The sequence below is a fragment of the Dermacentor andersoni genome, chromosome 2, assembly GCF_023375885.2.
Source record: "Dermacentor andersoni chromosome 2, qqDerAnde1_hic_scaffold, whole genome shotgun sequence".
NCBI classification, from domain to species: Eukaryota; Metazoa; Arthropoda; class Arachnida; order Ixodida; family Ixodidae; genus Dermacentor; species Dermacentor andersoni.
In genome coordinates, this window is record NC_092815.1 from 152,096,899 (window position 1) to 152,124,705 (window position 27,807).

At 45.8% G+C, this 27,807-nt stretch overlaps 2 protein-coding genes across 4 annotated transcripts in view; one reads left to right on the forward strand and one right to left on the reverse strand.

Annotated features, from left to right (window-relative positions):
* Positions 1-342: 342 nt before the first annotated feature.
* On the forward strand, positions 343-6,666 carry LOC126540935 (solute carrier family 28 member 3-like). The gene is made up of 2 exons (XM_055076461.2): positions 343-1,927; positions 6,316-6,666. The coding sequence occupies exons 1-2, from the start codon at positions 1,516-1,518 to the stop codon at positions 6,378-6,380; spliced, it is 477 nt and encodes a 158-aa protein (XP_054932436.2). The 5' UTR covers positions 343-1,515; the 3' UTR covers positions 6,381-6,666.
* A 12,668-nt stretch (positions 6,667-19,334) lies between these two features.
* Positions 19,335-27,807, reverse strand: part of LOC126540579 (activating molecule in BECN1-regulated autophagy protein 1-like) — a 150,369-nt gene continuing 141,896 nt past the window's right edge. For all 3 annotated transcript variants that reach the window (XM_055076136.2, XM_050187417.3, XM_055076135.2), the window contains one exon: positions 19,335-27,738. In XM_055076136.2, the coding sequence (XP_054932111.1) occupies positions 27,487-27,738 (252 nt within the window). In that variant the 3' untranslated portion in view covers positions 19,335-27,486. The remainder of the gene's footprint in view (positions 27,739-27,807) is intronic.

A 27,807-nucleotide genomic window follows, 5' to 3' on the forward strand; every position in this document is an offset into this window, starting at 1 on the left:
TTGGCTTTTATGTCATCAACATCTTGTGCCAACTTAACTTGAGCCGCCGCTGACGCCTCACAGGTGGTTGTAATATGTAATAGCACAACCATAAGATAGTTATGACGAAGGCTGCATGGCTAGCCGTCGTTTTCTGCTGATTCAGACTTTCGCTCTGCTATTTGACTGCGAGTGGGCACCGGGTTGAGCTCAGTATCTCCCGAGCATAGCAACAAAATACGTAACGCCTCTGTGCAATCGCAACACATGTCACACAGCACTTGTGGGCACAGAAGCATCAGTAAAAAACGATTAGTAGACGTTTTCTTGGCATGAAGGGAACACGATCGACCAACCTGGGTAACATTAAGACGTCGATCCTTAGCCATGTGTCCTATTGTGCTGCTTGCTGGCGCAATGAGGTGGCGCGGCTGGGTCGTCACTCTTACGACATGGTTGGCTGATGTTCCTGATGATGCAGCTGAGCCAATGAACACGTGGTGCACTCCGACAAGGAAAGCGCAGTGATTCAAGGAAAAGCCGCAGTCGTCAAGATGGCATCGTCGCAGGTCGGTAGTCTCGTCCGGGTCTATTGCTCCTGTTGAAGTGAGCAGGCACCGTAGAAGGCAAACCAAACCTGGATAACATGAAGACATCGATCGTTAGCCATGTGTCCTATTGTGCTGCTTCCATGCCCACTCTTAATAAAGCTATTCGCTTTATTAAAGGAATGATGCGCAGCGCATCAAGACGTTTGTTTGTTACAGTGAGGATACTTAGGCAGCAGTTGTTCCACTGCGTAATTATGTAGAGAACAGAGCCATTAACGAGAACATCTGCGGCAATATTACATGTGGCAACACACATAAGGCGATTCGTCATGTGTTTCTCTCTATACAGTGGCCCGAGCGCATGGCAGGCGACTGCCATCCTCCTCTCCCGCCGCAGGAGCCTTCTCCCGCAGCCGCCCAAGTGGGAGAGGGTGGTGGAAAAAGATGACTCTCCTTCGCGAGCGGTACACCCCAAAGTTCTCGCGAAGCACCACGAGCTTCTCAAAGAGCTACAATAGTTGGTGTTCTGCTATGTACGCGCCCAGCGACCCGGTTGCGGGAGAACAAGTGTCAGGAGCAACAGCACGTGCCTCTCAATCAGCTGTTGTACTTCGGTGACAAACGACAGCCCGAAAGCCCGCAACTCGTTTTATGAGCGAGCACGTACCCTTTTCAACGTCGCCCTTGAATCGGCAGTACAAAAACAATGGACTACGATTCGCTTCAACAATACACAGATGTTCTGTCTACGTATTCCAGGACCGGTCGTACCGAATGCCCGAGATATTCTAGTTTGTATACTATTCTTCTATCTTGCATGTATACGCAATAACGGAGCAAACTGCGTTCTTCGATTGCAGACGTCAGCAGCCGACCAATCTTGGAGCACTTTTCTCTGGGGGCCCTTGGCCTCGCTCAACTCCTTGCGGCAGGTGGCTAGTAACACCGCTCCGTCGCGTGTATCGGTGGATGGCGGCGCTGACACATGCTATGTACATGCATCTTTCATTTACACAAGGCCTATAGCACTTTAAATACTAGCGCGTTAAAAACGCAGTGGCTCTTGGGCCGACTGTTCGTGCCCCTGACACTGGTCATGGGCCTGAGCGTGGACGAGTCGTCGCGCGTTGCTTCCCTGGTGGGCCTCAAGACGCTGCTGAACGAGGTGTTCGCCCAGAGCGAGATGGGCAAGATGGCGCGCAATGGCCTGCTCTCTCCGCGGGCGCAACTCATCTGCACGCACGCCCTCTGTGGCTTCTCCAGCCTCGCTGCTCTGGGCATCCAGCTGGGCGTGTTCGCTGCACTGGCACCCGAACGGCTGCCGGACTGCGCCCGTGTCGCTGGACGCGCACTGGTCGCCGGTTCGATTGCCTGCTTCTTGACCGCCTGCACCGCCGGTAAAGTAAAAATTTTCAAGCTTACCGATTAACACGTTTCATGCCACAAACATCTGCTCCTGGCGAATAACCCCAGGGACGAAGCAAACAGAAAAGGGCAACGTTGAAGCAGCGAGTGGAGAGTGCCCAGACAAAGATGTCTCCTAAAGCTACTCCCGGAGAGAGTCAAGGGTTCTCTTTCTATTCGTGGGAAACTTGCAGTAGTTTGTGCTGCGGATCGCCTGTTTAAATGTTTGCTCTTGTGTGTCACTCTGTCTGTCTAATGTAGTCTGGCTTTTGTGAACACCGGCTGAAGTTTCTTAGAGATGTCCAGTTACCACGTGATTTCGCTTTAATATAGACAAGGCTAATAAAATGTATAACCTTTGTTTATGGACTCCTGCATTAGAAGCAATATTATCACGCTGTAGTGGCGGTGAAGAACCAGACAATGCCAGAAATGTGTGTTAAGAGTCTTAGGCTCATTTGGGCCAGAAAAAGTAGCACGTTGAATAACAAGGGCAGCGGTGAGTACGGTCGTCGGTCGTCAAATATTCACGGGTCAACTCACACTATATATATATAGTGTCGCAGATACAGTCCTCCAATAATCAATCACTTGCGTTCCAGACTGTCCTAAAACAGAATTCGCGTCGTGGGCTCAATCTGATTAGGCAAGGCTCTCTCGCTGCAGAATTCACAAGAACGCCAAAGAATCTTCGAACACAGTAATCGCGCGTCTTGTGCCCAGTGACAAATCGATATCGCTCACGGTCCTGTGAAAAAACATTAGCGCACAAAAAAATACGCGATCAGTCAATGAATAAATAAATCAAGCTTTATTAATATAGCAAATAAATACAGACTTGAAACATCATTAAGTAGCGCAAAAGAGACATGGGACCACAGCAAGAAGCACACAGAACAGGAGCTTCTTGCTGCCTTCCCATGTCTTTTTCGCGCTAGTTAATGATGTCTCAAGTCTGTAATAAGTACCAACTAGCCTAATTGTCTTCTCTAATTGCGCAAATATTCACATACAAACGATAAGATGTACACACAGAAGGAGGTCCCAGGTTTAAATACCAACGGGGAAACTCTATACAACACATGACTGGAACACCAAAAAATACATTGCAATATTTAGCCCGAGTGCGAACCTATACCAACAGTGTGTTTATGTAATTTGCGAAAAAAAAACAAAATTACAGAGAGAAAAAAGAAAAAGGAGAGACAAGGTAGCAAGATAAAAATGCAATAAAAACTACAATGAAAGAACAAATGAGCGTACATTAGATTTGAAATCAATCATATTAGTGATATTCGTAGTTCTCGGCGGTAGGAAGTTCTAGAAGGAAGTTGCAGCAAATGTAGATGTGAATTCACCATAGTTAGTTTTGGGCATAGGTAACAAGTTGCTTTGCGTTGCAAAATGCGTGGAGCTATGAATAGGAGACTGACATCTGCTAATTACAACTACACTCTTAGACAAAGGTACACCCATTGGTGTGTGTATCAGCCACACAACGATAATCGTCATCTGCCTTGCTTTCGTTTCCTTTCTTGAAAACGCCGCGCCCGCTACTTTCCTGTCGGGAATGCTATGTCATGCTGATAACGCGCATACCGTTCGTTACTGGGAAGTACCGGGCTCGCAGCGTTAAAGAAAGGAAACGCGGACAAGACAGATGACGTTCATCGTTCACTCTAAGAACAGTTTACACCCTTTGGCTTGCCCCTTCTGCCACACAAAAATAATCGTCATCTGCCTTGATGCGTTTCCTTTCTTTATCACTGCGAGCCCGGAACTTACCAGTAACGAACGGCACGCGCGTTATCAGCATAGAACAGTTTACACCCTTTGGAGTGCCCCTTCTGATAACGCGCGTGCCGTTCGTCACTGGAAAGTTCCGGGCTTGCAGAGATAAAGAAAGGAAACGCATCAAGGCAGATGACGATTATTGTTGTGTGGCAGAAGGGGCAAGCCAAAGGGTGTAAACTGTTCTTAGAGTGTTGTGTAGCAAAAGGGCTTAATTTGGTTAAGAGTGTATAGGAAGGTTACTAAAAATAGATCTGTGTGCAAGAATACCAACGGAGCGCTTGTTAAGCTTGGCAACTGACACCATGTTATGACAGCGTATTAATGACGAAAGATTGCACTAAAAGCTCACTCTAAGAACAGTTTACACCCTTTGGCTTGCCCCTTCTGCCACACAAAAATAATCGTCATCTGCCTCGATGCGTTTCCTTTCTTTATCGCTGCAAGCCCGGAACTTTCCAGCGACGAACGGCACGCGCGTTATCAGAAGGGGCACTCCAAAGGGTGTAAACTGTTCTATGCTGATAACGCGCGTGCCGTTCGTCGCTGGAAAGTTCCGGGCTTGCAGCGATAAAGAAAGGAAACGCATCAAGGCAGATGACGATTATTTTTGTGTGGCAGAAGGGGCAAGCCAAAGGGTGTTAACTGTTCTTAGAGTGCTGTTGAATATTATACTTTCTGTGGCCCAATTTTGAACGTGCTGTAATGGAGCGTAATGGATTGGGTATGTATTGCCCCATGATGAAATACAGTAATTGATATGGCTGGGAGTGGACACACAATGTTGTTATAAACCTCATACCATGCCTGACTTTCTGTGACTAAGTTAACATGTTTGTCAAATTTTAAGTGCTTAGCTAGTTTTACAGTGAGGAAAATAGTTTAATTAACACTATCTATTTCCGCTGACTCGATTAATGCCGATGGTTTAGTTGTAGGAAGCTTTTGTGCCGAGAAAAAAATTAGCAATCTTGTTTTACTGGTGTTAATTGTTATAATTTTTTTCCGATACCAGCGCCCAACACTAGGAGCATCCCTGTTAAGTCTCGTCATTAAATCGTAGATGTATTTGTCAGAACACTAAGCGGTAGTGCCATCTGCATAAAACAAACGTGAGTATTGAAGGCACTGCGGCAGGTCATTTATGTAAATCAAGAACAGTATGGGAACAAGGCTCGACCGTTGCGGAACACCGGTATCAATTATTTTCGGTCGGGAGGCAATTCAGCAAATAGAAATAACCTCTTCTCTATCAAGAAGATAACTGCGTATTAGTTGTAAAGCGGGACCAGTGATACCAATAGCATTCAGTTTTTCTTTTCAGATAACATGAATCATTGAATCGAAGGCTTTAGACAGATCTATAAATAAAGCTTCAACCAAGTTACCGCTCTCAATGGCCATCCTTATTTTATCTGTTACGGAAACTAGAGATAATCCAGTAAAAAAGCCTGACCTGAACCCGAACTGATAAGGCGATAAAATGTTTAACTTTGATAGGTTACTCGTTGATCGAATTACTACTGCCTTCTCTGTAAGTTTGCAAAAAAATAATACCATAGCGATGGGACGATAGCTTCAGCCAGGAAACCTATCACCTCTTTTATTTTTTAACTCGTATGACCTTCGATATTTTTAACCTTAAGGGAAACATGCGTGCCTTCAAAATAAGATTAAGAATATGCGCGACAGGTTCACAAACAATATGCGCTATCAGTTTCATATGTAAAAAATAAATGTTATCCAATCCAGGGCTTGTATGTTTGAGGTTGTGTATTATGTTATGCATTTTCTCAGGTGAAACAGGAAAAAGATAGAAACGCTAAGATGCTCTTTGATATACATGATTACAAGGAGAGTTAAGATCTGGATTGCTTATTGCTAATTTTAAGATTTACCTTAAAGATTGCTAACAACCTTTCATTGCTTTTTAACATCATTTCCAGCTTTTTGAATTTCGAAATCATAGTATCTATAGCTCATTTTAGAATTCTCAAGAACTCTACTTAGAATATTTGAATAGGTTTTGTAGCGTTCACGCAAATTAACATTAAATGGTTGCAGTTTAGTTTTCTTATAAAGGTTGTCCTGCTTTTTTAAGCAGCTAAGATTTGATGTCATCCACGGATCTCTAGGAGCTAAAAACCGTGTTTTTACAAGTTACTGCGGTTGTTGACAAAGCAAGTGCGTCCGAATAATAATGGAAAATTTGTCAAAAGCAATATCAGGGTCATCCTTCGAACACCAAGATTTTCTGTCTGAGTCAGCCATAAACTCTACAAAAGAGGAGGAACTCAATTGTTTTTTGTTTTGTTTTTTAGTAAACCGTACATCACTTTCACTCGGAGAAACTTTAAACACACCAAAGCAAGGCAATGATCTGTTATGGTGGTTTGCGCCACAACAGCATATGAAGTAACCAAAAGATCGGACATCATAAAACATAATAATAAAACAGTGCGATTTCTATCGAGAACTTCAGTGTGCGCACCATACAGCCCACTCGACTTAAGTTTAAGTTCGTGAAAAATTCACGCAACTGCATTGGAATGTTACATTGCTGCACTAATGCTACTTTCCTTTCTTGCAGGTGCCCTGATGGACACAACCATCTACGAGGTCCCAACGCTATTTAACAGCTACGACTTCGTCTAGTATTACAACTTTTTTAAATGTGAAAACGCATTTGTGAAATAAGATAGAACGCCTCCGAAAATCTCGTACCTTAGTGGTCAACTTTCTCTAACATAGAAAAGCTGCAATTGGCCAGTCAGTTTTATCATGCCAGTGCTCAGCTAAAGAAGCCGGGAAGGGGAGGAAGAGGGGGTGGAAGAATCGTGAAGGTTTGCATACAAGCGCAGCAAGATACTGAGGACACCGTAATTTGAAAATTGTAGGACATTATAGATGTCAAACCATTAGGTAATAATAGTGCAACATGAACGCGCAAAAAAAATATTGGTGAATGACGTGGCTGAAATTTACAGGACGAAGTAGTCAACACTCAATACCAAGCATTTCTTCTTTTACGGAAGAAAGGGAAACACAAGCAAGAAGTGCACCGTATATGTCAACTTAGTTTACTGCACAAATGATTGCATGCATAAAAGGCTAGCACTCGCGGCAAACTTCGGGAATACATCGATTTGCATCAATGGCAGGGGGTTAGGCGCGGGAGGAGGGCCGTTCTTCGCCGGTGGCTGCTAGGATGCCTCGATGTCCTCCTCGCCCACCGCTCCGTACAGAGTGGAGACAACCGCGGCGTCTACTCCTGCGTTGGTCACGCGAATCGCGGACGCCGTATAAACGCGTTGCCGGCGCTCGTGTGTCTTTGAAAGCGATCTGCGACGTGACCAAAGTGCGCGCCCGCGCGGGCCTCATCTTCAAAGCGATCTGCGATGTTTGCAGAGCGCGCGCAGTGCCAGTAGCTTCGTATGCGCTGTGATTTCGACGTTTCGTTCGCGTTGAAGCGACAGACGCACGGAGGTCAATTGGCTCGTGGCTGATGCCGCGATTCCTAACTCCAGCGTTTTCACAGACAGTTTCCGCTGCCATCGAGGTAGATGTGTTTACCTGTGCGCGCGTGAGACCATGCTGGTTAATTTAGTCAAAACGCGTTGATGTGCTAGTTGGTTTGAATCCATGATAGAATGTGTAAGCGCGACTGAACAAGGACGTAGAAAGAAGCAGACATACAAAGACGTCCTCGTTCTACGTCCTCGTTGAGTCACGCTTGCACATTCTGTCATTGTTAATTTAGTTAGTAAGCGAATGTTTACAAGTTTATACGACCGATAAAACTACTATCCTTACTTCGTACAGCTATCTACTAATTTGTTATTGCAATCGGTGCTTCTCCTTCCGGGAGGAACAGTGAATTTTTTTACTCTTGTATGGCATACTGGTAAATGACGACACAACAGAGTTAGTTTGTGAGTTCTTACATGGCATTGACTACCTATAGTTATTAAGTTTTGTAAGCTTAGAGAAACTAAGGAGTAGTAGAAATAAACTGTGCACACTGGCGTCGAGAAACTGGGAATCGTAGTGTCAGCTTATAAGGGATCAGTGCAAAAAATACCCGATTGTAAGACACCAACTAGTTATTTTACCGCGAAGTGCTCCAAGATAAACCATATACGAAGCACTCGGACGACTAAGAGGGTACAATGCATTGGCCTACACTGATCATTATGATGAAGTCCCGTCATCCAGCTAGCACCAAGATACAAGAAGGATGTCCAGCCGTCTATACAGTTCAAAGAACAAAATAAGAGAGCGCCAAGTCAGTCGAAAGACAAATTTGCAGTTACAAATAAGGTGAACCACAGTCACTCATCAATAAAGGACAGGCAGACGTTATTGCAGACCCAGATGAGGCACCTACTAGTCTACAAGCTTTGCAACTTATTTAGAACAAAGCACCAGTGCAATTTTTACATCAGCAGCCGACTGCATTTGGCATTGTATAAACCAAGTAAGCATTACAGTTATATTTCTGTTTTGCTATAAAGTGGGAACGCTACAAGCTGTATATACACACACGTGCACGCACGCAACGCTGTAACCCAAGCGAGAACAAAAGGACACAAAACAGGGCGAGTCCAGTCTGGTTCACTACTATGGCCAGCGCGTCCTCTTCGAATGCATTCCCTTAAGTTGATTCGTGCTACGTTAACCATAAAAACTAACAAACAAAATCCTCGCATAAAAGTCGCAGTTTCGCGCGAAAGGTGAAGCATCGATTGCGGTAGCAAATTAGCAGACAGCCATACGAAGTTAGGATAGTATTTTTTATCGGCCGCATCAACTTGCAAACATTCACTTGCTAACTAAATTAACAAGCATGGTGTCAGCGCACAAAGTAAACATGGACACATCACACTTGATGACCGCGGACACTCGCTGTCAAAACGCTGGCGTGAGGAAACTCGGCAGCCGCAGCGAGCGAAGCGATGTTCGTGCGGTCTATCGCTGCAACGCGAACTGAACGCCGAGAACACAGCGTACACAACGCTACGAGCCGCCGACGCGTGCTCGCTAGCAGACGAAGCACTTGACGACAGCAAAATTGAAGACGACATGTAGTGTAACCCACGCCTCAAATATGTATTGGCCTCGAGCTCCGCCACTGGAAAAGCTGGCGCCACCGTCGGCGCGACGTGCTATCAGGGATCACGTGGACTTAGCGGCCGCGTCGGCTGCTTCGGGAGCGCCGAAGTGAGCTGAAAACGAGAATTTAAATTCCCTCGTACGATGCAGTCCTCATTTAGTGGCGAGATTTTCCCGCTTCGAGTGTCTACAACGCTTGAAAGCATTACAATAGGTAGTGGCTGCATTTGAAGGCGCGCAACATGGTAGGCTATTGCTCGGTGCCGCAGTGCCGGACGTACGCAACGGAGCCCGGTGTCAGCCTTATTCACACGTAGTCGCAGGACAAGAAGCTGCGTGAAGCTTGGCTCGCGAAACAAAACCAGCAAACAGTCATCGGCTACAACTCGGGTATGCAGCAAGCACAGACGCGAGGAAGATTTCTGCTACGGTGCCGGGTCTGCGATGTTCGGAAAACGCGCTCTGAGGCGCTCGCCCGAGTCCGCTGCCCGACCAATGTCATGACGGTTTGGCCTATGAACTTGTCGATGCTATAGATACTAGCAAGTTCACTGGAGTGGAAAGGGAGCGGTAAGAAGCACATAAAGAAAGCATGGCATATGGTCATGTTTGTGTTATGAATTAATGTACTGGATTACAAAAAAGAAGCAGCGGGAAATCGCACGCTGAGAACACCGATAAACATACAGTGCGACGCAACTCGAGAAATAATATTGAAACGTCCAAGAACTTAGGAGAAAAAAAAAGATTGAATCATCGCGACGGCACATCACAGTCCCCGTAGGCGTCGAAGTCTCTACAATGAAATTATTTTTGAACAGCTCTGATAGCGCCCACGCAACAATGGTTGCTTGTATACTGTCAAATGCTCATATTCTGCGGCCTAAATCTCATGGCACGGTGCGAAAACGCGCACGCGGCGAAAGCGAAACAGTGCGCGCACAAGCATGCAGACGTGTAGTCCGTCGCTGCGAATCTGTGCGATCGCTGCATTGAGGCTTCATTCTATTACGCTCCATTTAGTTATACAAACACTATAAGAACATATTTCAGATAGTTGGCTCTCAGCGTTTACCTACCTTTCACGCAAGAAGCCGGTTCGGGAGACTCCACTGCGGCGACCGCGCGCAGTGGCGTTCATTTTACATGTTCGGTAAAGATACGTCTGTAAACGATTATGTGCTTTCAGTTTGCCCAAGATTGTTATTTAGACAGCAAAAAACTTCTCTCGTCTAGAAAGTACTTACAGAAATGTCCGGGAGAGCTCCCGCGTGGTGTTTTCAGTGAGCGCTGACAGCAAAATCTATGAGGAGCGCGCCGCGTGATCCCTCGTACTACGCCAGCGAGGCGCTTCTGATAGATGGCGACTCCGTAACTCCTCGGCGCCAACACGTAGCAAAAAGGTGTCACTATAAACCTGTCCTTCGTCCGGGTTGCGCTGTCCACCTCTAGGAATATGTTGTCACCAACTCGCCCAGCTTGCTGTGTTAATAAGTCACCATAAATCTGCAGTTCAAATAAAGCCCCATTATAAGAGCGTACGCGCGCAATCGGTCTCAGCGCCCGCAGTGAAATTACGTTGAATGCCGAGTGCCAAGAACGTTGGTCGGTTAATTAGCTTCAGCGTGCGCTCGACGTTTCTGTGTAACGCGCCTTGCTGGCTTCAACTGAGCGCTTGCGCCGTATATGCCTTGTTCGAATTGTGTTCAGCGTAACTGGGAGAAAACGTAGATGTCACCGCCTGGAGTGTCCATATGATCGCTATCGCAATACAAAATTCTGGTTGTGCATGCAAAAAAACAAAACAAAAAAACAATAACAATACGAGACACGCCGTAGCGCTAGCGCGGCAATAATTTAGACTACTCAGGGTTAATAACGTACACATAAATATATATATATATATATATATATATATATATATATATACGTGTATATATATGTATATATATATATAAAGTACAATGGCGGTTGCAGCTGAATTCTGCGGGTGGGTTGTGCTACATCTTGCTAGCTGCGTCTGTGCATTTCACCGTCGTGATATTGACACGTGTACTTTATTGTTTCCCTTTTTCGGGTGGCCGCTTTTCACCGTCTAACAAATGTTATCGCTCAGCGCGGGACGCGCCCGCACGTATCGGAAGTTTCTCGAATGTTATAAATAAATGGTTCATTTTGCTGTCCGTTGTCACCGAACGTTGTGTAATCTGATTTCATGTATGCGCGACGGGAATGGTGTAGAACGAAGACACGCGGGCACTTGCGATTTACTCTGGAACCTTCAATGACTCATGTATAAAAGCCGACGCGCTTAATTGACCCGCTGATCTGGTTTTCGCCGATCGCAGACTGTGTTCGCCGCTCTTTGAGTGTAGCCCGTTTTTGAGGGCGCAAGTTCGCCCAATAAAACGCTGGTTTCGTCATTCACAGTTTTGCTGCTTTCTTCACCGTCAGTACCGTGACTGGGAAAACCGCTTTAAAACTGGCTGCTTTGGCGACTCAGTGGTGAGTCAGCTTTGAAACTGACTCACAAAATGATAAACATGCCTATATAACCCGCAAATTTCCGAGTATAATCCGTTCCCAGTACATGATGATCTTTTGCAGATACATTCCACTTCTACGTAAGAAAAAAAAAAAAGAAATTTTAGCATTTGAGAAAATAGGCTCCAGCATCCACTTTGACCCTTGCACATCTTGAGCCGTCATTTCTAAATCAGTAAAAAATTATAAATCAGCGCAAAAACATTCTTTTCTCGCCTCATCCAAGCCGCGGCAACAGTACCAGAGCGCCAGTTATCAGAGTGTCAGTTATCAATGTGCTGAACATAGACCAAAGACTTTGGAATGATCATGGAAAATCAAAACACTTAGCTTTGAAGTCAGCAGCTACATCTAGCTCATCGAAGAGCAGACAGCGACTACATTAATGTCCACATTTACTTCTCCTGCGAAGGTGCTCTCAGTCACTTTTCCAGAAAAGAGGAGCATGCGCAGGCCAGCAAACAGCTTGCAAACATAGATGTAGGCTGCCGACAGTGCCTTTGCAAAGTAAAGCTTCCAGTGTTATGGGCTGAACAGCGAAACAGCCAGACGACCAGCCACACAAAAAAATATATGCTCCTTCGTGTCATGCAGGAGTACTATTCTTATAGACGTGCTCTCCATAACCAAGCAGCCCACTTAGCTCTGTAAAGCCAAGTGTGTAGCTAAGGGTTTGTAGCCATTGCTTTCGTAGGCTCTCAGTATGGAGGACAGGAAAGTGGTTGCAGTGCAGGCCGCTCTTTCTTGCTATGTAAGCGGCTGATCCGAGTGAGTGTGGGTCTCTTCAATTCATCAGCAACCACTTTGTCGGCATGCCCGATGGCAAAGTAACATTTGGTGGCCTGCTCGAAGTTGCCAACTCCCGCCACCCTCTCAGCCCACAATGCATATATCTTTTCAACTTCAAGATCATCCCCTGAAAGGTGCGCCCTAGCAATAGTGAGGGCTTCATGGTGCAGGCTGTTTTCACAAAGGTCCAACACTTCTTCAACCTTGTGAAAGGCCAAGTAGTAAAGCACAAGCACGGTGGTGTTCTTCATTTGTTATCTGGGCAGCGTACCGCTCGCACATTTCGAACCACACACGTCTAGACAGTGACATCGCTTGGGCTACCAGGCCATCGGTGATCCGCTGCTGTCTCTCACAGGGCTGTAGCAAGGTCCCCCTCCCACCTCATCACTTGAAACGCGTAGTTAAGGTTAGGCTCCTGCTTTTCGTGTCAAATATCCTTGTCCAGAACGGACAGTGCACCACACGTATCAATGTACATGAGGTGACTGTGATCAGAAAAAACTCTGCTGGGACCTCCTCCATGCTTTGCCAATACGTCAGCTATAGGTATTTGGCATCGTCTGACCAGTTTTCTTTGGGTAGGTTCTCAAGCTGAGAAAAGCATGGGAAGTAGGACTTGGTGGTCTTTGACTTTTTGAACCGCCTGCTGGCGAAGCCTTGCTTGAAGATTTCGCAGGCACTGTGCCAGCATTACTCTTGCTCTGTGCACTAGTCGTCTCCATAGCAATTGTGCGTCTGCCATCAGCAATTGCACCATTGACAAACACTTAAGCACCATTGTTGGCTTGGTCATCAGCTTTGGCAACATCGTTTCCGGCTTTGTCATCTGCTTCGGCTTTCAAGACTTTCTGTGGTTTGAAACCTATACGATTTCGTATAGGACCCACAGGATTTCATAAAACACCTATGTGTTTTCATACAGGACCAATATGAATTCATAAATTATTAATGTAGGAACTATGTAGGACCCACACAGCTGAAATATGAGACCTATATGGCTGAGCGCAAACCCACATAGGATCGTATGCCTGAATATAGGAGCCATATGCTTGGTGTATAGAACCAATATGCCTGACCAAAGGACCCATATAGGATCTATTTGGCTGAGTATGGGAATAATATAGGACTCGCACAGGAGCTCTAGGGCCGATGCTGTTCAGAGAGCTTCCAACATCTTACGATGTTGTCTGCCCCTCCACTAAAAAGAACGTCCGAGTCGACAGGGCTCCAGCAAACACTGAACACGCGCCTTGTGTGGCCTTGATATGTTGCAACAAGTTGGGCTTTGTCAATATCCCAAACCTGGACCGTTTTGTTGAATGAAGCAGATGCCAGCAAGTTATCTCGAAAAGGGCTCCATGCAAGCGACACGACTTTGCTACTCTGCCCCGAAAACTGCAGGGTCGGCTGAAGAACTTTGTAGACACTGAGGTTATGTTTTTCGAGCCGGCTCAAGTCAAAGACTGATATCTTTCCATCAGTGGATGAAAAAGCAAGCCAGTACATCAAGCGGCTGTTGCAGTCAGAAAATGGTGCCTTAGCAGGATGCCATGCAAGACATTCCACAGGCTTCCTTTGCACTTCAAGGCGAGCAACCTTCTTTAATAGTGGGCCTTCACAACTCTTGAAGAGCTCTACGAGGCCATCGGAATAGGAAAGTGTCAAGATGCCAAGGTCCTGGTTGAAAGCTACACAGACATGTTTGGGGCGCACCTTCTTTTGGGTTGGGCTAAATAAAATGCTCTCAATATCTGCAGCATCTTCGTCAAGCTTGGAAAGCCTGTGAATTTTCACCCTTCTACCATCACACGAGAGCAAACATGTCTCAGGAGATGCTCCTTCACTGAGAACAAGGTCCGCCCAGCAAACAGCGTAAGTTGTCCTCTCGTGAAAGGTTTTTGACACCGTGACCTGCCGCGTATTGACATCTGCCACGTAGACTTTTCCTTCGTCAGTACCCAGTGCCAGGATAGCTTCCTTTCTGGGGTGCCAAGCAACTGTGCGGACCCCGTCTTTCTTTCCAACAGTGAGCACCTTGGCACAGTAGGGGTTTGTGACACAGTCGGTCCGCCAAACCTTGACGCTTTCATCGCCTACACCAACAGCAAGTGTGGCGCAGGCGAAAATGCAAGAGAGTAGATTAACCACCCGACGCATGAAATGCAGTACGTAGACTTCTTGGTCACTAGATCCCAAAAGACTATGTTTCGATCTTCCGATGCAGAAACAACATACATCTTGGTTCTTTTCTCGACACCTCCAACGATGCACACATTGTACACTGATGCAGTGTGCCCTCCCGAGTCTGCATCATGGTCCAAGAAAGTGAACTCTTTCGCTGCATTAGGGTCATAAATACACACATCTCCATTGATTGATGAGCTAACGATCTTTGCCCCGCCGCCCGGAATCCAGCAGGCGGCTATCCATTTGTCCCGAATGTTTGTGCTTCTGCCCTTTTTGGATGACGGAACTCTGAGCGACGCCAGAAGTGTTTCTCCAGCCACGTCCCATATCTTCAGAGTGCGATCGAGCGCAGTCGAACACAGGCAGAGCGGGTGCTGCGAAGGGTCTTCCCCAGGGATAATGTTCCAAGATAACGATAGCACCATAAGGCTGTGTCCCTTAAGCTTGTAAAGGACATTGCTTCCCTTTTTAAGCCCTTGCACGACGACAGCGCCGCTGTAGTAACCAACTGCGACGACGTCTGGGTTGGTCGGATGACAGCGCAGAATTGTTATCTCTTTCTCCTGCGGTCTGCCGCCCGCTGGTGCGACGGCTCCGGTGATGAGGTTCCACTTGAGTATCCTGCTGGCTTTGCCGCTGAAGACCACGGATGTCGACAGGGTGCCTCTCCAGTCGGCGCAGCATGCCGAAGACTGAGACGACACCGTGTGCCTAACGGCTCGCGCTTTCACATCCCACACTTGTACCACGCCGTCGCTGGTGACGGTTAGCAACGCGGGCACCTCGTCAGCGTCGGCACGTTCGCTGCGACAGAACATGACAGAAGCAACTATTTCCGCACTTGGCGCTACCACCAGCCAATCTCTCAAGACGGGCGCGCCATTCCTGGCGTCGAGAACGACGACGGTGTCTTTCGCCGCGTAGCAGTAGAATCCGGAGTCACAGCCCCCTGTTGCAAAGGGTTTGTACCAGTTCGGCGCTGGAGGCAGGCACAACATCGTCACCAGCCTGATGATCAATAAAATGCGTTATAAATTAAAGCACGGGGGCGAAGGCCGATTTCGTGATTCCTCCTCAAGTACTTAGGCAGCGGTCACAGAAAGAAGTGGTTCTCCATCCACCGAGGCAGTAGTTCGCGCTCCGACACTCGTGTAGGCAGCCGTATAAATTCGCCTTTTCTGAAAGTCACGTGAAGCGTAAAGATACGCCCCCACTTACGGAAATAAGCGCGCCGCCTATTTCCGCAAGTGAGTACGTACCTTAACGCAGCAGCCATGAATAAAGCAGGGTTTTTCTCACAAGTCTGTGTCGCTCATTGTAGATACGCCGATGCCATTTGCAATAAGTTAATAAACAAACAGGTGGCACCTTGTGCAAAGCAAACGAATCTGCGTACGACACGGCCGGGAAGCGACGGGTAATACTCATCGTAAGCCAAGCAAACGAAAAAAAAAATTTTTGCCGCGTACGTGACTTGTCACGTCGCTGAAGATGGCAGCGCGCTAGTAGTGTTTAATGTACAGGAACACTCGGAACACTAGCGGCGCAGAAACCCCGTCCTAGACGGACGAGTTGTGAACAGACGAACTCGACAATGCGACGTGGTGTGGCGCAGGTAGGCGCGGGCGCGTAGTCACGCACAGACTCGCACACACGCGCAGGCAAGCGTGCACGGGCACAATTGGGCAACAATGAAAAATTTAGCGAATTACTTTTAAAGGTTATGTCCAAATCCACGCCCCAATGGTGACGCCCTCTGGATAGCAAATACATATCTCAAAGGCCAGGCTTTTGCTTGCTGCATGCGGCAGAATCGATTGCGGGAGCCGAAAACACATTATAGAAGTCGAGTTTTCGACACACAACCACAAAACACCTATACACAACATCCTGCGTCCATGGCGTGTTTTGTTTCCGGCTCCCACAATTGATCAGTGTCCACCAGCGCCTTTGAATGGGTACGTCCAAAAATAGCATGGCCTTCGAGATCAGTATGTTACCCAGAGTACGCCACTATTGGGGTGTGGATTTGAACACCACGCATTTACCTAAGGCTGAATCTGTTTGCACGCACGTGTCAGCAGACAAATCCAAGTGCCTAATTGGATGCCAGGGTAGCCAGGGCCTAAAAATATTTTAATTCGGCCAAGGTCATGTACGATGACTTTCCAAACCATGTTATTTTTTTTCTTTCATTTTTGTAACGGCTTGTCGAAAGAGGCCAGATACACGACAACAAGCTCGGTTTACTCGGACAAGATTAAAATTACTGGCGATTTCTCAACCTCAGTGTTCACAACTGGGGCGACTTTGATCAACGTGAACATGCATTATTTGGTCTTAGTAGTATACGTATGTGCGTGTGGGTAGGTGGATAGGGTATCACCAAGATAGCTCGGCCTTAACAGCCCCCTAACCATGGAAATGAACATTTGCTTAACGGTAAATAGGCTCGCTTAGCTGTTCATTTACAGCTGTACACAGCAAAAAAAAAAAAAAAGAAACATTTACATAACTTGCAGACAACTAAAAGGCACTGCAAGCCTCTTTAATTAGCTAGGCTTGCAGCGCCTTCGCCTAGTTGTCCATATGCAGAAGCTGCACAGAGTTTTCGCAGCCTTTGTGTGGGGCTCTACTTGGGAGCGAACAAGCCGGACCAATTTGTTTTGCTCTGTAAGAGGGAGGTCTGGAACTAGCCCACTTGTTTCTTCGGCAGGTGGTGTCTAGGTTTCTTTTTTTTTTTCCCGATCAAAGTGATCCCTTTTTGCGAACTGTAGTGTAAGTAAGGCCAAGTGGAGTGTTATCTGATTTTGTTGAGTTGACAAATGATGTAAGATGCATAAGTGCTCGTGGTTACTTACGCGAGGTTGTTTCAGCTTTCCAGCTTTTGAAAGCTTTTTCTTTGGCGTACTTGTCTATAGTTAACACAAGAAAACAGTACAAAGATGTACGTCATGTGATGCTACCAGTGCCTTTGTGCGAATCCATATATGGTGCAGGTCCAGAAGGTGACATTCTGAAGTAGTTAAAAAGATGCCAAGTTGTTTTTCAGAAAAAGAACTACTTTTCCAGCTTGACAGCAATACGTTGCCAGTTAAGCCCTGGCTTGAAGAAAAAGGCTTTTTCGTTCCGTGGTCTGTTTATTCTCTTTTGTGCAAAAAGCCAGAGACCATTGAACATATCTTTCTCGAATGCTGGGATGCCATATTCCTGTCGGACATCCTAGAATGAACCTCAAGAAGGACCTCCATTGTCACATTGAGGCATTCGGTTTTTACCTGTCTCAAACTTGGGAAGCGTACCCCTGGATATGGCCACGTTACTGGGCCCGCACAGACTCTGTAAAGTGCGTACAGCAGTCTCGAATGCCGACATTGACGCTCGCCCTGTGAGGCAGTACTTTATTGAGATCATTTTATATGTTAAGAGATGCACTAAATAGTCAAAGTGATACTCCAGAGTGGATCAGTATGATGGATGAACTTGCTAACTTGAAGCGCTTTTAATGAGCACTCCACCCATTGGCAGTGGGTGTCTTTTTAAACACTTCATGAACAGTGCTCTCTCATTTTTTTCGCCAAACCGTCAATAAAGAAAGAAAAAGGAGCAGAGTGGCACAGTGGAAGTGTGCTGGGCCCATAACCCAGAGGTCCGTGGATCAAAACTGGTACATTTCTGTTTTAATCTTCATCTTTTTAAGCATTTTTACATGGAGAAAAACATGTCCACTATTGCTCAGGTTCTCTTGTTCTACAAGTACCTAAACTCAATATGAGCCACGGGCGCACAGATGGAGGAAGGAGTTTTCTTTCCTCCCTCCATTGGCGCAAGTGCAGTCAGAAGCATGACACGAATGCGCACAACAGCAGTGCAGTCAGATAGCAATATGTGTAACAAATTCATTTGCTGCGTAAAATGATGTAAACTTTTCTTTTAGGAATAGCTGTCTCTAGGCCACTCTACACAGAATGCCGGTTGCATACTTTCTTAAGGCGGCTGACTACAGCTAAACAAGCACGCAAACTGAATTTTCCGTATATAAAAATTTATTTCAGATAGTTCGTGTTGTCAGTAGCATCGGTGCTCTCAATACCAAGTTGTCATGTGGCTTCCGAGACATAGGTTTGTTAACAGCATTCTCACCGTATTCTTCCGTGACCTGCATTCTTAAGTTAAACACAAGAAAAAGAAACACACAAACAAAAAAAAATTTGCTCTTGTGCTTTACGCTTGGCTTTGTTCTCCCTTCAATTTTGCAACAGGATTGCACCCTATGGTCCGAATTGTTCAATATAACACTTGAATTGCTTGGTTTGTCAAGAAAAAACAAGAGTGAAAACAGTTGCTAAGCTTTCTTCTGCACCCCTTACAGAGCGTGATGCCCAAAATATGGTGCTTACAACACTACCTGGCCATTGTCGAATTCGACCCAGTAGAATTTGGCAGCAGTGGCATTTTGAGCCACTCAGAGGCTGTGCCGATTGCCTCAAAATGCCACTATCACCAGAATAGTACCTCTGGTCAATCGCTGTTGACGTCTGTGGTATGGCAAAGCAAGACTTTCCAAGTTTGGTTTCTATCACAATTGCTGGGGCATGTGTTATGGCCATCAAGAACTACAGACAGACTATAGGTGCTGCACAATTGTAAGCTGCTGCTCTATGCTTTTACTGCCCACTAGAGCAGAAATTTAAGCTAGTTGACTATTATTGATCATCTCATAACAGTGCATAAAACAAGGAATGAGCGTAGAAGAGACATGCCTCGCTGTGTCTCTGTCTCTTCCGTGTTTTTCCTATGCATATTTATTAGATGATCTTGAATGCCTGCCGAATGTGCTCCAGCCCTACTTAAATTTTTCTGCGGATTTTCACCTCATCATTTGCTTCCCCATTCCACTGCTTATGAGAAAAGAAAAATACCAGAGACCGGACACCCGACCATCGAGCATCAAGAACAGCAGACAGGAAGAAATGGCAATTATAGAATTTGTTTATTGTTCCTCTATAGTCCTCTTCCTTTATTTTTTTTTACACTACAAGAGATGGCAGTCAATTCACACATGGCATTGCCCAAGAGGTTTTTTGCACACACCGTCTTCAAGGACTCACTGCAGCACAAGGCATCCACACAACACACACTCCCAGATGCCAACTGTCCCAGATGCCCAGATACCACCACCAACTCCCCCTTGTTGTCCAATTACATCTCCTTGCAGAGACTTCAAAACAATTTAAAAACTATATAAGGATACAGAAACAGTTTGCTTATAGTTACTGGCAATTGGCTGCCACAGACTTCTCAATTTATGATGAGGAATATGACAACAGTAACAGCATGGTTGTAAGAATGGCACACACAGCACGACCAAAGAGCAGCAGCGGCGGCAACTAAGTTTGGTGCTTAATGTCACTTCAGACTGTAACTACGTCGGAACCGACATACGAAAGGTTTCAAGGCATTGTGGCATCAAAAAGCATGACGGAAAACTCAACACACCTCATTTGGTGTGCATTCGTTTCTGAAAAAAAAAAACTACGACCAGAATTATACAGTGGACTTCTCTTGCCAATGAAGTGCGTGCTCTCTTGAGTAATGCTGTGCCTTATTAAGCCATTACTGGCTGAAGAGCAACTGGCATACAACATAAATGAAAACAAAGTTGACATGAGAACAGATAAACTACCATTACAAAATGAATTATCCTCCTCTAGGAGTTATGTGATTTGCTACTAGGAATTAAAGCTATATGTTAGTTACAGAGACTTTTTTTGTCTGCCTGGACAGCCGTGGCTTGTGTACAAGGTACCTCAACGTGACAAGTAGTCTTGTCACCCAAATCGACATTACTGCTATTGCTACAGGCTTTCAAGTATCATCTTTGGGTTTTCCCATTCTGATGCATGCGTAAACCTCCCTTGCAGCCAATTAAACCTGCACGAACGACCAATGCCAGGAAGCAAATGTTCAATGTTAAATAATCACATGAAGGATTTACAGTGATGTCAAGGAAATAGCAGTCGAGCATTTCCCCCTGCATAGTCATCACTATCACCACCCTACACAAGGCATCACCCACAAGGTATGGTGCCAATAAAACTGATACTCTTTCTCGAAAACAGAAAACAACAACAAAAAATACCAACAACCATTCACTCCTAAAGAGTCTTTCAAGCACAGCCCACGGAAACATCACAACTTCAACTCTGTCTGCAAACCACGAAAAAAAAAAAAGAAAAATCATACATGCATATATGTATATATAGGGTGGATTCAAGATTTAGGCTCATGCCCAAATTTTACAGCTGCACACAATTAATCTTGTAGTATTGCTTTCACAGACACCTCTCCGTTGGGCACATGTTGAGGTTAGGCTAAATTAGGCTATGTATACATATATAGTGTATAATCTGGTACAAGTTGATTTGATAACCTATGCACCAACATTCAACGACCCTTTCCACATCAATCACACGTTCGGATAATGCCAACAACACTGCTGAGACGAAGCGCTCAAGCCAAACGTCACTCACACTAGCTGACAAAGCGGCTCAGATACGGAGCAGCCATTGACGGAGAACGTCTTTCAGCTAATATAGGTTACGGCTATAAAAAAATATAAAGAAGTATCATCAAGTGACATTCTGAAACGTCAAATGATGTCTTAAAGAAAAAACGAAAAACATTGTCAGAACTTGTTCTGACCCACTGACAAAGCTCCCCCCATGAAACACAAACATGGGATCATGCTTCCCAACAATTCTTTTCACTTTTCATATTTGCTTTCCACGTCTGGCTTACACAATGCAACATCAGCATTTAAATTGGTAGAGCATGGTAAGAAACAAGTTAAATTGGATGCAAAAGGTCCTTGCAAAACACAGCCCCTCTCCACTTTTGAAAACTTTTTGCCTCTTAGTTAAGGGATCACCCAAAGCCCAAATACTTAGTTCCTTGTTGATCGGTATATGCACTTTAGCAACAATGAAAAGGCAATATGAATATGCCTCCACACAAAGGCAAGAAGCGCAGAGAACTCACGGGCGCAAATTTGCTCATTCAATGTACACACCCGATTTAGCACTCGCATCGATGATGCCCTGCGGAGCAAGGTCTAGCAGGAAAGAACACAACGACCTGCTGCAAACAGCTGGCCACGGAGTTAGGAATGCACAAATCTGTATATCTGCTAATAGAGAGTTATAGCCGGCATTTGTGAACTTTAGCACCACTGTTTGATTGCAATGCTACAAGATCATGTAATTGCTCTGGTACTGTCAGTATTTCTATCACTGGTAGTGATGGAACACTGGCATTATTGATTAAACACTGGCCACTACCTGTATTCCATAATGGTAATGGCCATGACTCTTCCCCCTCCAATGTGCAGGTTTGCATGTTAGAAGGAACAGCCTAACTTCCAGGCAACAGTTACCCCCCCCCCCCCCCCCCAATTTACCAGCACGTTAACAAGCTACCCGCTCTACCAAACATGTTCCCCATCACAGAGGTGAAAGGGGGGGGGGGGGGCTGTACTGCCCCTTTGCGCACATGGCTCTATATGATCGGGGACAATATACTTAATTGGGATAGCAAGACGTAAGAAGAGGAAAACTGCCAGGCACCTTGACATGGACACTTGTACTAGATGCTCAGCTGACACCTCCCTGAATAGCTGATTCTGCGTACTGAATTTGAATGCCAGTAAACTGGTAGTATGACATTTTGTACCACAGGAAACGTTTATCCATAGCCACAATGGCAGAAGTATCACACAGGCATGAACATGACAATTTATCCCTGAATTGACAACCTCAATTCCCTCAATTGACCCTCAATTCCCATGATGCTGCAAAAATAAAAAATAAACAAGAAAGTTTCCCCAAGATGTTGTAAAACAGCATGACCCTGGCCATTATTCAATTCCTACACTTTCATAAAAAGCTCACTGGAACTACTGCACTGTAGGAGTCCAGGTTCCTATATTTTATACACAAATGTGCCCCTTTGAACTGTCGCAACTTTGTGGGTAAGCTTTTAGTTCAGCTACCATCCAAGTACACTACAGTCAGGATGCCTTCTTGGCCCAGCACAGTTTAGATAGCTAGACTGATACAGTTCAATTTGTAAATTTTTCTGTCTCAATGCCTCTTCATAAAAAGCTGCCGTACGTGTCTTGGGCACTCTTATGGCTTCCGCGAGTGGTTTACTACAGTGCAGCTCTGCTCTGCTACTAGGCATAGACTCCGAGGCATCACAAAGAACAAGAGGCTCTGCAGTTCAGTTCAGTTGTGATTTTGACACCAGCCAACCTCTGGACGAAACACGCCTCCACTAGCTGTCATCGCGAGACCTCACTGTGGTTCACAGCTGTTCTGGCTTTGCAGACAGTCCTTGGCCACACAGGCCCGTAAAATTAGCCAACACAATGGAGTGACGCTTCTGCATCTTGAGGAGCTGCTTACAGCATTTTCTAATGCGTAACATGACCCTATAGGTTGAAAAATATGCAAGTATCATATTTACTCGATTGTGATGAGAGTTTCCTTTAATTATTTTCATAGCTTGAAATCTGCCCTCACATTACATTCAAATAATGGCAAAGTTGACAATTTGAAAACAAACATTCTAGATTACGGGTTTCGCACACAGTTTCTTATTACGGTACCAGCAAATCTACGGCCGTAGTGTCGCACGCCGCATTCACAGCTACTGCGATAAGCATTTTCACCTACCTGTTTTACATTGCCTGGCATGCAGTGACATTGGTGGCATACTGCAAGCTTTTGGTAGGCGATAATTCAAACACGCCGCCATTCCCTGCTGCAGGCGGTGCAATGCTGCCATTATGTTTTGCTTTGGCAGCATCCGGCACCACCCACCAGCTCGATTTCGTTTCGGTTTCCTGTCACCCTCTTAAAACACCACGCAATAGGAAAACAACAAAACACGTCCCGGGCCGCTGGAGCAGCACCAGCTTGAGGTGTGTCGGTGTCTCGTGCCGCAACGATCTGCACAACGCTTCCCATTATGCAGATGTCAACAATAGTTCAGTCTGTCAAATTCTTATTCTTTTAGTTGCTTCGGACCGTACGTTTTCCCGGGTAGAACATTTTTTCTTACGTCTTTTTTTTCCATAACATATGAACGTGGTTCTACTATATATACTTATAATTAATATTTGCGATAATGAGGTTCGATTGTATGTGCAGACTTCTTTTTCTTCGCCCTCCGTCAAGGATTGTAATCAGGAGGTGAAAACTTATAAAAAGGGGCGTGTTACATGCACAAGAAATATAGTATGTAAAAGTACGACAAAGGAGACATAAGCCAAGGTTTAGTTTAGATGATTTAGCCTCAATTTAAGGTTTATTGTACACTTTCATGCAGTGTGCAAGAGCCTCACCAATACAAAAAGCTGCAGTGAAAAACAATGCGCTGAAACTGATTCAAGAAAATACATGGCCCAAATTAGAAGCAAAATTAAAAGAACGCTTAATGGTCACGAATTTGTACAAATAACCATTTGTAGTGGCAAGGTTTGACATTGCAAAAGTGCAGATATACATCACAGCGATAAAAAAACCAGCAATACTGAGGGAAAACATGAGGCTAGTCTAAATTTGCTGCTTACAATGCTGGTTGGATATTTTTAAGTGACATTGACTTTAAGCCTCATTAGTCACCTCACCTTGAAATTTTGCTATAGCAAACAACGGAAAAAGAGCACAAGTTGGACTTCACTTCCGGTGTAGCATTTCAAATTCCTGGCCTAATCCAACCCCAGAAAAGAACATGCTAGGCTCTATTTTGCAATGATTATCTCTTCTTTCAACCCTATTACATTGTTTTTAGAACTGTCACATTTAATGGCTGCAAGTGCACCCAGTAGCCAATCCCAAATGGAAAAACCTGCATTGTCATCATGTACATGCCAATCACGATCAGGGCCAAGTGGCCAATTGCTACAACAGCTTTGCTTGCACCTGTCACTATTGTGATGTGCAGCCAATCACAGTGAAAGAAGCCTGCAACAATGTGCACATGTCAATTGCAATTACGTGAAGTGGCACGCTTTAGTAACCGCAGCATGCAATGGCATGTGCTTGCCAATCGCGATTGTGCTACGCAGCTGATGTCAGCATAACCAGCGTGCAACGTGTACGTGCAAATTGTGGTCACATGAAATGGCCAATTTCAGCGGAAACAGCCTGCAATGGCCCGTATGCGTCAATCACGATTTCTGTGAATGGCTGATCCCCGTAAAAACAGCACTCAGTGCCGTGCGCGAGCAAGCGACAAAGGAAGAAAAGCAATGGATTGGAGACCGAATCATTACAAATCTGCTGCTTGGAAAACAAGCAGCAGGAAACAACATTATATAAAACCTGCCTTGAAACAAGGAAAAAATGTTACGTCTAATCAACATTCTCATGACTGCTCCTGCCACACAGCTCCATGTGGCCAAGAATGAAACTGCGTATTTTCACCAGCATCATCACATTTCAAAACTGCACGTGCCTGTCATTTATCTTATGACACGCAAACTTGCTCAAACCCAATGCTCAAAAGAGTCACACCCACATTCACAATCGCTGCATTCAAGGCACGCACGCCATCAGCCATAGTAAAGCTAGCCCCTCCACAGGCTCATCTTGGAACATTTATTCATAACGCCCACAAATACACATGCTAGGAGACATCCAAACCATTCTAAATTGGCAAAGAGGAAGCATGGTTTATTGAGGTAGGAAGCCCAGGAAGCTCGATGATGCCTTTACTACAGTAGCATAGCAAGAAATAGATTCATCATACTGTACACCTCTGTACATCTTCGCAGCCCACTTTGCAAAGCTTGAACTGTAGCTCGCAACTAGTAATACGTGATCGAAAGCATTGTGGCCAGCGTGCCAAACACAAGAAGTACTGCAGTATGCACTGCGGTGGACTAATCATATGCATTTAGGAGAACATAATTTACATGTAAATATGCATAATAACTCGAGAGAGTGTAATTCACGCTGCCACATGTCTGGTTGCCAAGGGCGGTGCGGATCCAAAACTGAAAGATTTAAATTACGCTGATGGTGTGCAAAGTGGAAAGAGCAAAACTGTATACATCCTAGCTAGCCCTAACTTATGCACATTTAATTTGTTCACAATCCAACATGACACATCAATAAGTTGCTCATTCTCACGCTCACTGAAAAGCAGAGAGGGTACCACATTCCAAAGCACGCCTGAGTTTGACAACACTTTGCATAAGCAAACATGTCAGCCATGTAGTGTGCCATTACGAGATGCTCTGAAGACAGACGGAAAAAACATTACAGCCTTTCATACGTAATACTAAGTTCTCCAAAGGATGAGAGACAATTTGACGAGATAAATAAAGTTCCCTGGAATTTGAGGAGTATGATATGAAGGAAACGCTGTTTGCCCCACAAGGAGAGAGACGGACACTGTTGGCTCGGCGACACAGTGAATAGCAACTCTGTTGTGGGAACGAAGTGGCCGGCTTCTACCACATTTGTTCAAATACATTAGCCCTCGATTTTTCAGAAGCATTGCCCAACGTCTGGAAAATGATTGAGGCCAAAGAATAGGTAGTATATCAAATCAAATGTCAATTCGTCGCTGAATCGACAGACTTTCACCATCGACAGATGTACTCATCAGGCTGATCGACCCCACACCCATGCTTCTATCTATGCAGTGAGCGTTCCGAAGCAAGCCCTGTATCACAGCTTTGGACTGTGCAACATATTTCACTACGCAACAGTATCCAGCCCTTGACACTGCTGGAGTGAGATCTCACCTACAGCAGAACACAACTGGTTGCAGCATGTACGTGACAAGAGACACTCTCCAACATACAGATGGTGAGCTTATGTCAAAAAATCCGCGTCATCCGCAAGCAGCCTTGACAACAGACAGAGAGGAGCCACCATTGCTTATGCAGGTGCCTTAATAAACTTGTATTATACACATCATCTTCTGCACAAAAATGGAGCAACACAAAAAAAAAAACTGACAAAGGCTTTGACTCTCACTCACATTAGCCTGTGGGCTCTCTGCTTTTAGCAAACTACACTCTCTTCATCGCAATTCCAGAGTGCTAATATCAGCCAGCTGGCACATGCTTCGAGAGCAAAATAAGGAAGAGTGCTCTTCACGGGACGAAGGCAGGCATGTACACTCGCCCACGAAATATTGCGGGGTGCGCGAGCGCGTGGCGGAACGGCCCTCCTCCCCTTCTAGCCGCGCACCCCTGGTGTCGAGACCGACGCCTGCGCACATGCACTTCGTCCGAGACTGCAAGTGTGCATGTTTCTGCACTTCCTTCTTGCGAACCGGCGATATCCGAATGTAGCTGCGAGGTGCCCCTCTTGCGATTGGCGCTGTGGCGGCTTCGAGGGGCAAAGCTTCGTTTATATACAACGGAAATGAAGAGCTCATTTTCGTCTTGCCTGTCTCCTTCTATAGAACGTGTTTTCTGCCATGCTCTTCTGCGGGAGAACGCTCCGTTCGTAAAAATAAACAATGAAGATTGGCCACGAAAAGATGCAGCGCAGAAAAAAAAATGACTCGTGGCGTTCGCCACCCACGCCCTTTGTGTCAGCGCTCGTGACTCAACAAAAAGCGCCCGCAGCGGCGCACGCAAGCTCATGCTTCTAAACACGCTTCACATAGTTTTGCCCGTTGAAGCCGCCACAGCAGCAATTGCAAGAGGGGCACCTCGTGGCTACATTAGGATATCGCTGGCGCGCAAGGAGGAAGCGCGGAAACATGCACGCTTGCAGTCTCGGAGGAACGCGCATGCGTTGCTCTCGACACCAGGGGTGCGCCAATAGAAGGGGAGGAGGGTCGTTTCGCCACGCGCTCGCGCACCCCACAATATTTTGTGGGTGAGTGTACATCGCCTACTTCTTGTTCAGACAAAAAGCCCCGCTTTCTTTCATCACTTACTGAAAGACTGCCACCAATATAGAGAGAGGGACAATGGAAGGAAAAACAAAGGAATAAAAATAAAGGCTGCTTCCACACAGTGAATGCATGGATGTGGTGGCTTGGCATGCCACGAAATGAGATCAATGTTGCTAGGATTGCCATAAAGTTCCCGGCGCTAGCACGAGTGGTACCATCTATCCGAGGCAGCCCCGCTGCCGCTGCCTGCAGTGTCCAAGCTCGAGGTGCTGGGGCCCGGCACGGGGCTGTTGTCGGAGGACGCTGACAGCGAAGACGACAAAGCAGTTGAGGTCATGGCACTGTCAATGGACTGCTCTTGCTCCGTAAAGAAGCCGGGACCACGCAGCATCGTCTGAGTCCCTGTAGTCTGCGTTTGCGGCAGCACTGTCTGTGAAGCAGTTGACAGTACCTGTGAGGGAGGGAAAGCGACATTACGGAGTTTTAGGTATTGTGCACCCAAAGTTAGGGGATTCTAACC

Excerpts from the sequence above, each read along its gene's own strand:
- LOC126540935 (XM_055076461.2), top strand. The coding sequence starts at position 1,516 with ATGCTATGTACATGCATCTTTCATTTACACAAGGCCTATAGCACTTTA. Across the intron at positions 1,928-6,315 it reads CTTGACCGCCTGCACCGCCG|GTGCCCTGATGGACACAACC; the intron begins GTAAAGTAAAAA and ends CCTTTCTTGCAG.